Source organism: Rasamsonia emersonii, assembly GCF_000968595.1.
Source record: "Rasamsonia emersonii CBS 393.64 chromosome Unknown ctg1118621760402, whole genome shotgun sequence".
Taxonomy (NCBI): domain Eukaryota; kingdom Fungi; phylum Ascomycota; class Eurotiomycetes; order Eurotiales; family Trichocomaceae; genus Rasamsonia; species Rasamsonia emersonii.
In genome coordinates, this window is record NW_013563025.1 from 37,745 (window position 1) to 49,471 (window position 11,727).

The 11,727-nt window shown below is 51.6% G+C and overlaps 3 protein-coding genes across 3 annotated transcripts; 1 reads left to right on the forward strand and 2 right to left on the reverse strand.

The window, feature by feature from the left end:
- Window positions 1–274: 274 nt before the first annotated feature.
- Window positions 275–1,355, forward strand: T310_6389 (Fungal specific transcription factor; the record flags this gene model as incomplete). Its single annotated transcript, XM_013470796.1, has 2 exons — window positions 275–890; window positions 925–1,355. 2 exons carry the CDS (start codon window positions 275–277, stop codon window positions 1,353–1,355), a joined length of 1,047 nt encoding a protein of 348 aa, XP_013326250.1.
- A 1,827-nt stretch (window positions 1,356–3,182) lies between these two features.
- Window positions 3,183–5,620, reverse strand: T310_6390 (Forkhead transcription factor Fkh1/2; the record flags this gene model as incomplete). The annotated part of the gene is made up of 4 exons (XM_013470797.1): window positions 3,183–3,267; window positions 3,326–4,269; window positions 4,347–5,411; window positions 5,507–5,620. The coding sequence occupies 4 exons, from the start codon at window positions 5,618–5,620 to the stop codon at window positions 3,183–3,185; spliced, it is 2,208 nt and encodes a 735-aa protein (XP_013326251.1).
- Window positions 5,621–7,782: 2,162 nt separating this feature from the next.
- On the reverse strand, window positions 7,783–10,215 carry T310_6391 (C2H2 transcription factor PacC; the record flags this gene model as incomplete). The annotated part of the gene is made up of 3 exons (XM_013470798.1): window positions 7,783–9,242; window positions 9,312–9,609; window positions 9,901–10,215. The coding sequence occupies 3 exons, from the start codon at window positions 10,213–10,215 to the stop codon at window positions 7,783–7,785; spliced, it is 2,073 nt and encodes a 690-aa protein (XP_013326252.1).
- Between the last annotated feature and the right edge of the window lie 1,512 nt (window positions 10,216–11,727).

The following is an 11,727-nucleotide window of genomic DNA, read 5'->3' on the forward strand; positions in this document are numbered from 1 at the left end:
CTGTTTTGTTGGCTGTACACTTGACCAATCCCTCTCCTGGTGCAGCGAGATGAGATAGCTGCTATTTCATGGACCGCCCGATCAGGTGCCTCTACCAATCTCCCCGTCCGGGAGACAGCCACCATCATTGCCGTCCAAAGGGCCGCTGGAAAACCAATATGAGAAAACCTGGAGCAGAAATCATGCATCTGCAGCGACTGTGGAGACCTTGACCCAATTCAACTTCTATCCCGAATCGGTTCAGCTTAAGCCTTTGTTCTTCTGCTCATGCGTGATGTCTTCTTCCTATACTGCTGACCCAGTTAATCTGGCTGCAGAGCTGTCTATGTCGGAGGAGAATGCCCAACGGTATGGACTCTGGTTGGACTGGCAGTCCGGATTGCGCAGTCTCTGGGCTTGCATCGAGAGCCGACTCTCTTCCCATGGACGCGATTCAAGTCGAGGTTCGGCGGCGATTGTGCACCGGATTGTTCACCTGGACTGCAGCCACTCATTCATTACCAACAACTTGTTCGTTCGAAGGTGGACGATGAGGAGAGGACCTGGTGCCGGGCAGAAGCCGCTGCCGCACAACTACGATCCGGAGAAATTCACGGATATGACGATGCAGCTGGTGCGGCAATTAATCCACAAGGTCTACCAGCAGAGCCCTACCCCTCAGGAGCACGCCCTCGCCGAGACAAACAGGAAGAAAGAAATGCGGCTACTGATCGACACAACGCTGGAGAAGATTCAAATGCTGTACCTACGCCATTGCAACCCCAGCATTCCCTTACACAGGGGCGTATTATTGGGCCTGGCGAATAACATCAAGTGGAAATTCTGGATCATGTTCTTCCATCGATTCCAGCGCCAGCACCGTTCATTATGCATGACTCCGGAGATGAACTGTAAGCAGTCTTCCTTACCACGATCTAGCACTAGACTACTCTGTACTGACGGGGAAAAAAAAGAATATTCATCCAATCCCTAAACTTCTAGAAACATACATCAAAGCCGCCCAAGAGGAAGACTACGAACCGTTCCGCTGGCACCTGGATTCCTATTCCGGATTCCGCGCTGCATCGTACATCCTGCTCCAGCTCAGCGATCCGTCTTCGCGGAAAGAGCTGGGACCTGCGCTCGTGGAAAGAGGGCGGAAAGCCCTCCAGGGCATGCGCGATGTTCGTGCCAGTAATATTGATGATAATAATGATAATGATAATGACAGCAAGGTGTGGACGTTGTTGAGGAAGATCGATCTCGTAAATCATCAACTGTCTTCGGACAATCAAAATGAAAATACAGGGCCTAATCACGCACAGCAGCCACTGAGTAACAATAACAATAACAGCAGCTCGTATCCTGTCGGGTGAACAATTCCAATTCCACCAACAACAGACTTCTTGCAAGCACTGCCACTACCAGACAGTTCCAGCTTCATGGACTGGAATCCAGCAATTATGGCCGCTGATCTAGCTGATCTGGCTGATCTAGATAGATAACATGCTGAATCTGAATATGGACGATAATAGATTATTGGCAGGCACAAAAAATAACAACACTACTATCACTATCGGAATGAATGAATGATAAAATGAATGAATGAATAGCCAAGTCTATAAATACAACCAACTGTAATACGTATAGATATTATAACATAATAATAAAAAAATTTTTTTTTCCAACTCTACTAATACAATACAATACAATAAAAACAATACCAGACCGTCTGGTCGAATCGAATGCTTGTTATGCTATAGACAGATAGACAGCAAGTTCAGTTCGCAACCACTGAATTAAAGTAAATCAATTAAATTATATTATATTAATTCCAACCCTACTTGCTTGCTTGCTAATTAGCTATTTCGTAAATAAATCAATCATAATCAACATGTATGTACTGTAATGTATAAACCATATACCTGCCTGTTGTTGGCAGTATGGCCTGACTGACTGACTGACTGATTAACTAACTGACTGACGGAACTCAAAAAAAGAAAAAAAAAAGAAAAGAAAAACCATCAAGAGGTAAGAAAAAATGCTGGATGGATATTCTTCTGTTGGGATGATTTCGATCTCGGCCATGCCGCATATATATTTTTCTATTGCTTATTTTTTTTGCTTGTTCTACTAAGATTACTTGTTTGTCTGGCCCAGATATTCGAATAAATGAATAAATGAATAGATAGATGGATGGATGGGATAAGTAATGAATCTTGCCAGAGCAAATGCAAATAAAAATAAAAATAAAAATAAAACAACAAGCAATGCAGAAAGAAAAAAAACAAAAGAAGAAGAGGGAAAAGAGAAAAAAAAAATTAAACCACAAAGAAGATGAAAAAAAAGGATGATAAGGATGATGGGTTATATATATATAAAATATATTATAATATATATCGTACGTATGTACCTGGATTCCTTAACCCTCCCTTGCCCTTCCCTTCCCTTCCTTCATTTCCTTCATTTCCTTCCCTCCCTCCCTCCAAAGCCAAAAAAAAATTGCAAGATTTGAAAGAAAGAAAGACACCCTTTTCTTTTTTCTTTTTTGTATATGTATCTACACAGTTATAGTTGTAGTCACAGTTACATGATAAAAAAAAAGAAAAAAAAGGAAAGAAAGAAAGAATCAATCCATGCATGCATGCATGCTTTTTTGCTTTCTTTTTTCTGCTCATTCGTATAATACAAACATACTTCCATATCCATACACAGACACAGACACACATACATACAGCCCTCGAGAAGAGCTAAAAAAAAGAACGAAAAAGGAAGAAAAGAAAAAAAGGAAGAAAAGGGGGGGGGAAAAGCAAAAACGCCGTTCAGCCAGTTAGCCAGTTCGCCAGTACCGAGCAAGATCAGCTCATTCAACTCAGCTCAGCTCAGTTCAAGATCAGATTCGATCACTCAATCGAGTCGATAATATAATAATGATGATGATAATGACGATATGACATGATATACCATGATACGGTCGATATGATATGATAAGTAAGCCAGACACCAGCAAACCAGCAATAACAACGACCTGAAAGCAAAGCAAATCAAATCAAATCAAACACAACAAGTCAAGCAAGCAAAACAAACCCAAAAACTACCATTCAGACAGCCACCGAAACTCCAGTTAGTAGTTACATTTACTCCTCCAATGCAGTCAGTCAATGAATTCATCAAAGCAACATACATCATCCGACGAGTCTACTCTAGGTAGCACTCGTGGCACTCGCGGCATTCGCTCGCGCGGCATTGCTCAGCTGTCGCTGATACGACCCGATCGGTTGGAAGCCTCTGCGTAGAGTTAGTCAGACTTAATTTAAGTGTTTTCTTTTTTAAAGGTTGGTCCTACCTCGCCAGATCGAATCCCTCCTCGTCATCATCATCATCCAAAGCCTTGTTCGACCCATTCGTCTCTCGACTGTCGTCGTCCTCCCGCTTGAGCGGCCCCAGCGTCCGCCCACTCGTCGTTCCCGGTTTGCTCGGACTGCCCAGGTTCGGCGGCGGCGGACTGCTGCTCGGCATCAGGCTGTCGCCGTCTCCCCCGACGCTCCCCTTCAGCGGACTCATGTCCGGGACCGGACGCGCCGGCGTGCTGCCAATGTCGGCGAATTTCCAGAACTGTGCCGGCGAGCTCATCGGCATGAACTTGGACGGGATCTGCGCCGTGCTCGGCGGCGGCAGACGCGGCTGCTGCCGCTGCGGCGCCGGCGTGATCATCGACGACTGTCCTTCGTCGTAGTACGACGACGACAGCACCGGCGGCGAGCCCGCGGCGTTGTCCGACAGGCCGTACGCCCGGCCCGTCGAATTGTTGTTATTGTTTTGCGAACGACTGGGAAGCGGCGAGTCGTAGTCGGTATTGTTATTGCGCGGCAGATCCTGGCCTGCCTGGCTGGCTCGCGAGCCTCTCTCTGGAGTGTACGCCTCCACCGGAGCCACCGAGAAGGAGCTGAATGCCGGAGACGGGCCCTGGGGAGACGTCTTGGCCGCGCTGGATGACGCGGAGAAGACGCTTTCATAGTGATTATTAGAGTGATTGTTAGTGGAATTAGTCGAATTGCTAGAATTGTTAGAAGTATTCTGTCCGTTGGCGCGAGACGATGACTTCCCGCCGTCTTTAGTTGCAGGCGACGACGGCGCCGACGACTGGTTGGTTTTGCGAAGGTGCTTCTTCCAGTACTCCTGTCGGTGCTCGGGAGCAATCTGCCACTTCATTCCTTTGCCGGGCTCGTCCGTCCGACGGGGCACTTTTTGGAACGCTTTGTTCAGAGACAGATTATGTCGGATAGAGTTCTAACCAATTAGTAAATACCCTCCGAAAAAGAAGAAGAAGGAGAAGAAGAAGAAGAAGAAGAAGGGGGGGAACACACCTGCCAGCCGCTGTTCGAATGGCGGTAGAATGCGTATTTGTCCATGATGAACTGGTAGATGCTATTCAGTGTGAGCTTCTCCTCCTCGCTCGAGAAGATGGCCTGCGCGATCATCGTCGCGTAGCTGTACGGTGGCTTCAGATCCTTGGCCGAATCCTTGCTGTAGTCAATCTCCTCCGTACTCTCCATCATCATGCCGCGGTTATACAACGGCGACTGCTTCGTCGACGCGCCGCCCGAGTTCGTGTCGGGGGACCGTGGAGGCGGCGTGACCTGGCGTTGTTTGAGGAACTGCGGAGCGGGCGCCAAAGACGGCTTCCCGCTGCTGGAGGCAGTAGTGGTGGTAGTGGCAGCATGGCCGTTGCCGTTCTGGTTCTGACCGGACTGGGAGTTGTGCGAGGGATGGGCGTGTTGGGAGCCGTCCCACGACAGCTCCTCACCGGCGGCGAGTCGCTGGGCGCGTTCGATGAAGCTGGGATGGATGGTGGCCTTGTCGCCCGGGGTGACGAACATCATCTGGGTGTTGGCGATCTCGATGATGTCGCCGCAGTTGAGCACGGCGTCGGATCCGCGCTTCAGCATGACATTGTTCACGCGGACGCCATTGCGGCCGTTGACGCGCAGGCGCCACGAGCCAGACCCCTCACCGTCAAAGAAGATCTCGGCATGCAGCCTCGAGACGAACTTGCTGGGGCCCAGGTCGACGTGGATCTCGGGCAGCGCGCGGGCGGCGATGGTGACGGGACTCGACTGCTCGTCGAGCTTCTGGTCGCGATCGGGGGGCCGGCCGATGTTGACATGCAGCGTCTTGACGTAGTAGGTCCAGTCTCGGCCGGCAATTTTGGCGTACGCGCGGACGCTCCTCTTGTTCTCGGACTTTGCGTTGGAGTGGTCGCGCAGCACGTTGACCTCCTCGGGCGACACCTTCAGCGACGCGATGACCGAGTCGACCAGGTCCTGGTTGGCCGACAGCTCGTTATCGGGGGAGGAGTCGTCGGGGTCGTCGTCAGAGGGCGGCTCGGGGGTCTTGACCTGTCGAGGGGGCGGGGAGGGACGAGACTCGACCTGGTCGTGGCAGCAGGAGTCAGCACGCCATCCATAATATTTCACGCTGTTTCACGCGTCCAGCTTGCGAGAAGACACGCCAGCGACAGACTCACCTTGCGCCTCTTGGTGGACGGGCGGCTGGGCGAGGAATCCGGGCCCTCCGCGTCGGACGAGTCGTGCAGCTGGATGTCCCTGCGGCGCGTGCGACGCCTGCTCGACACGGGCATGTTGACGGCGGGCTCGCGGGACACAGGCAGGCACGGGGACGTGAGGAATGCGGCGGATCGCCGATCGAAAGCGTGTCTCAGCGGGTTCCGGCCGGGATAGCGAGGGTATAGATGGGGTGGTGGACAGCAAGTGTCAAGTGTTGTTGTTGTTGTCGAGAGCGTTGAGAGCGTAGCGTTGCGTTGCGGGCGGGCGTGGATTGATGGATTGATTGACGTGCAGGACTGCCAGTCTAGGCGCCTTCTTAGCCTCAGCCGGGCGCCTTCTCTCGCTCCACCAGCTGCTTTTCTTCACACGCAAAAACCAGGCCAGGCAATCTCCACCGCTGATGACGGCCTTACTCATCCACTGCGTCGACGAGGCAAGGTAGGTAAAAGTTCGGCGTGGAACCAGACAAAAATCGGAGCCGACGCCGTCTGCAATTGGCGGACCAATCCTGGCAGCCCTCGCCACCGTAGAAGAAAGACGCCAGAGAAGAGGAGACAGAGGAGAAAAGAGAACCAAAGGCGTAAATAAAACAAAGGGAAGAATGGGTAAATAAGCAGCAGACTGCGTGCAGACTGGCGTTGTTGGGGACGCATCTGCATCCACAATTCCGGAGAGCATCGACGAGTGCCTCGTACTGTACGAGTTCCGCAGGCGGCAGTCAGAGTCTTCCATCATACTCTGCGGTCCTCAGTGCCTAGACTCACTGCCAGACTCACTGCCGCAAACAGAGCTGCATTCACTGACCGGATCGACTGCGGCTGACTCGAGGAATGCGCCCGATCGATCGGATTGGGGCTCGATCGGTGGTCGCGTGTATGCACTAGCCTACTCCGTATGACAGTAACATTAATACTACTAATTACGGTCCTTTCCAAATAAATAAATACATTTAATCATTCTGATCTATACTTCTGTCCAAATCTGAATATATACACCTGTATGTGTGTACGTACATACATAGTGTACTCTGTCTGTACTCCATCAATTGAAGTCAATCCGATTCTAGATCCCTTCTCCCCCGATCCATGCTCCATGATCGGCTACCCCCACCGGTTAGTGAACCGAAGGCGGTGAATGAAAAAAAAATATAAGTCTGGAATGTACGGAATACGGAGGACGGAATACGGAGGACGGATTCCTCCGTGATAGAATGAATAGATAGAGAGATAGATAGCTTATCGATAGAAGATAGTAGATAGATAGATAGTAGATAACGTAATTAATTACTCCCTAAACATACTCCGTAGCTGTGCGATATTATTAAATTTTGTCCAGGACAGTATGTACGGATTACTGTGTGCTGTGTATACTGTGTGTACTGTCCATACAATACAATCTCACACTGAAGTACTTACTACTGAGTATTTGATCGAAAAGAAGAAGAGACTTCATTCCGTTATGTTAACTCATCGATTGACTGAGTGATTGACTGACTGATTGACTGACTGATTGACTGGGGGGTATTCTCTCTTTTCCCTTTTTTTGTTTTTGTGCTTTTCATCCTTTTTAGAATTTTTCCTCCAATACTCGTACAAGGGGAAAAAGAGAGTGAAAGAAATGAAAAAAGACCGATCAAGATCAACCGAGATCAACATCAACAATCAACGAGTCATGTCTCATTGTCCTGTCCCGTCTAGTCAAGTCAAGTCCTGTCCTAGACTGAACCGGATGGAGGGACACATAGACAGACAATGTCAGGATGACATGATCAATTGATCAATTGATCGAGATCAACTACCGCCCCTGCAAGGAATTGAAAAGGAAAAAAAAATCCACAGGAGACAAGAAAACAAAGTCAAGACAAAACAAGAAAAAGCCTTCCCATAATAACCACCCAGATCATTGATTTCCTGCATGCTCTCCGAATGGTCGTAAAATCCCGGAAACAACCCTTCAAACAACCCTTCAATCCTTCGAATTGAACGAACCATCGCCATAAACTCCATTAAAGAACAAGTTTCATTTCACTGACTGATCGCAATGGAAAAATCCAGTGAACCAGTCAAGGTAGTAGTAGAAAAATGAGAAATGAGAGGAAAAGAACAGAAGTCCATCTCCGTCCGTCAGGCTCACTGAACGATCAACCCCAAGTGTCATTCAAGTCAATTCAACTCAGTAGAGAAAGATAGCCGCAAGACTCGTCAGTCAGCAAAGACAACCCGACTCGTCAGGACGATCACTCATTCTTCGCCTCGTCTTCCACCCCCTTCAGCGTCGGGTACAGACCAGCAGACTCCTCCGCCTTGCCAGCTTCGACCTTGCCAGTCTGTGGCTCGTCCGGCTTCGCGGCAGTCGGAGTGGCCTCTCGACGATCATCGCCCGCAGCCTCAGTGCTCATGCGACGTTCAGCAGGGGTGGACGCCGATCCGGGCCGTTCCGTCGACTGCTGCTGCGGTTCGTCATCCTCCTCGTAGTCGCCACGGGCGAGACGATCTTTAATGTAAGCACGAAGCTGTTCCAGAATGCGCACGTTCTCAAGCCACTGCTCTTCAGCACGCTTGGCGGCCTCCGTGGCGGCTTGAGCGGTGCGTTGGGCCACTTCTGGATCGGGTGAATTACTGCGATGGAGTGCAGGATCAATGAGACTACTGGAGATGGCCTCCGACTGGCCGTGCTCCCCGTGTTCCTTCGTCTGCGATTCTTCACCCGAAACATGGTCCATCTGGAGACGAGAGTACTCCTCCGCCCGCGAGCGGGTGAGGTTACCACCAGCGTAGCGGCGACGTTGGTCGTCATAGTCGAAACTACTGCTGAGAGTGGAGGGAGGCGCGGCTCCGGACGTAGTGGAGTAGCCATTAGAGATCCCTTCTGACATCGTGGTCGATGGCAGGCGTGGATACACGGGAGTCGCGGCTTCATGATGAGGGGGAGTTGTTCTGTGGGAGAAGGAGGCTGGAGATCTTCCGGATGTGTACGACTGAGCGCTCGAGGGCGGCGTGAGAGCTGGCGTGGCACTCGCGGGCGAATGGGCTGTAGTGGGCGCCATAGTAGCTGCGCTAGTAGCATTCGTGGCGGACGTCGTTGCAGTGGCATGGCTGGACGGCAGCTGGACTGGAGGCGACTGGGTCGCACCATATGCGACTCTCTGAGGGATGTAGGTAGCGCCAGGCTGGGCGACGCCAGCAGCCGCCAGATGATCGTCGTTCTCGTATACTGTCGTGTGGATAGTATCGAGCATCCGATCTAACTCGATCAAATCTGACTTTGTCCGCGCGTTGGACATTGGCGGCAAGTGGTATGCCGGCGCTGCCAACGCTGTAGGACCATAGCCACCCGCCGAACTCACGCCGACAGCACCCTGTAGACCTAAATCTGGTGAAGGACCTCCACTCAGAGGAAGCTGGAGGCCCTGAAGACCAGCCAGCCGCTGTCCAATGGCAGCATACGACGTCGGATCAAATTGGCGACGCTTGGTATCACCGAAAAACTCATTGACTGCTTCATACGTCCGTTTACGAGACTCGTAGGACGATTGGTTCTCACCCTGGTTTAGAGTGTAGAACACGTTTCCGTACGACGGATTAGGAGGCTGTTGATGCTGGCCACCCTGGTAGTATTGCGGCGGGCCCTGGTGATAACCCTGTCCAGCGTGGACGGGGTTGAGCGGCTCAAAGTAGTGCGTTCCAGTGGAAAAACCTGGAGACCGATCAGTCAGAAGAGACGAGAAACAAAGCGAAAGAAATCACTGGCGTGACTCGAACTCACCCTTGGTATTATTCACCATACCGCCAAACTGCACATCGTGTGACCTCGCACCCGGCTCCGGGGAACGCATCAGCACCGAATCATCAGCGTGCGTTTTCACATGCTTTTTCAAATCCTGTGGACGCTTGAACGCTTTGCCACACAAGTCACACTTATGCGGCTTCAAGGGTACGTGAACACGGATGTGCGAGGTGATATGGTCGCGTTTGACCGTGGTCGTTCGACACGTGCCCCACTGGCAAGTGAGGTTGAGGTTGTTAGTACTCTTGCGGCCTACATGGCGCTCGCAGACGTGTTCCTGGATTTGTTGTCAGTATCTCATACCTTGACTAGTAACTGGTGACTCGAAATCTCAAGCTCAAATCTCAACCCCCCTCCAGACCTCATCGCTGACCAGCGTCACAGGTGAAAGCTCACGTCACCAAGCTCAACATGTCTCATTTGGCACAGAAGCAGCAGCCAGATGCAGCCAGATGCAGCCATGTCTGGTAGAATGGATGCTTCTGGTCGAGAGCCGCTGGACGCGACAAGACGGCAGGAAGCACAACAACCTCCAAAAAAAAAGAACAAGAAAAAAAAAGAAACTTACATAGAGAGCTTCCGCAGTCGAGAAGCGCTCAGTGCATCCCTGCCACATGCAGGCGAGCTCCTCGGTGGCCGGGGGGTTGTTTTGCACGCCGTGCCCATTTTGATTGTTCCCGACCGCGGCAACAGCAGCCGCCGCCGCCGCCGCCGCCTGAGCAGCAGTGGTCGCGGTAACCTGAGCCGGCTGCTGCTCCGAGGCCTGGCTCTGGCTTTGATACTGCTGATTATTCTGCAATACGGGGGCTTGGGAGGCAGGAGGCTGGCTTTGCGCGGCCGAGGTCGCCGGCGCCGAAGACGCGTTGAGAGACGGCTCCGTCATGGGTGCCAAGAAAAGAGCAATTTCTTGGTCTTGCGGCGGAAAACACAGGAACCGCTTGGCAGTCCAGCCGGATAGCTGCACGGAGAAGGCCAAGATAAGATACAAGGAGATCTTGATGCAGGAATAGATGTCAACCAAGGGGAGTTGGGTGAGGGACGAGACGGATGAAGGAGAGAAGGAAGAAAGTGAGGCGAAAACAAAAAAAAAAGGAAGCGGAGGGGCTAAAGGCCGGGGGGAAGCAGGGGGAAAAGTCGCGTAACGTTGGGAACAGTCACAGCAACGACAAGATCCGCTTCTGATTGCGGCCGCGCAGGTCGGAATCAGAGTCACAGATTGTGACAGCAGCGAACGACAGAGGCCTCAACGACTCAACGACTCAACGGTTCCCAACGACAGTCACCTGCAGGCTCGGCGAGGAGAACCAGGGCCGACGCAGCTATGCAAGACAATTCCTGAACACGCACAGCACAGGTGGCACCAGATCAGACAGAACGGTGACCATCCAGCAGGAAGGAAAGATGATTCAGGGGAGGGGAGGGACCGCGGAGGAGGGATGAAAGGAGGAGGAGGAGGAGGAGGGGAAATTCTTGGGTTCTTGTCTACAAAGGAACGGCCGGCCGGGAATCGGGATGGGGGGGAACACAGCACAAGGGAGGAAAGGAAAGGGTTGGCACGCAGCCGCAGCAAAGCCCAGACCGCGGAGGATGACAAGACCGGGCCAAGAGACCAAGACCAGGAGGTCCGAGAGAGGACGGCCCTGTCGGCTGGTGCACCTTAGGCTTGCAAGGGGCGCCACTTTGCACAAGGGGGGAAAAGTCGACACAGGACCAGTATCTACGGGGGGATTCTGAACTGTCTGAGAGGCTGTGCAGTGCCGATGGGGCTTTCTGTGCCTTTGGCGCTTTGCAGCCCAAGGATTGCACCGGTGCGGGAGCGGATCCAATAAATCGACAATAATCGGGCTGTGTGTGGAGGCCCCAGCAGCAGCAAGCGATTACAATTTACGGGGATTGCTTCGAAATACGGAGTACTGCTACCGCCTCAGGCAGGCAGATTCATATTAGAGTTGGACCACGGTGGCGCCGAACCAGACATGGCAGACAGAGCAGAGCAGAGACGGGCAGTAGGTAGTTACCTATGCAATGCAACCCGCGTGCAGATGACAGAATACGAGTTTGCGAGTTTGCGGAGGATAGCAAGTGAGCCGAAAAAGCAAAAAAGAAATGAATCAAATGACGGCCGTGCACAAAGTTACTTTGCAGTGTGTGCCAATCAATTCATCCATGTCTTGTCGACTAACTTCCGTAATTACTTCCGAGGCGAAAATGAGCGGGAATCCCGAGGATACATGCAGTGCAGTGCAATCATCGAGATGATACATACTGAGAGAGCAGATATCTTATCAGCTGGTAAATAATGGGAGAATCTGCAGTAATAATAGTAATAGCAGAAGATGGACCGAAATAGCCTGTCGCCTGAGACTGACGAAAGCTAATAATAATAAAATCCACG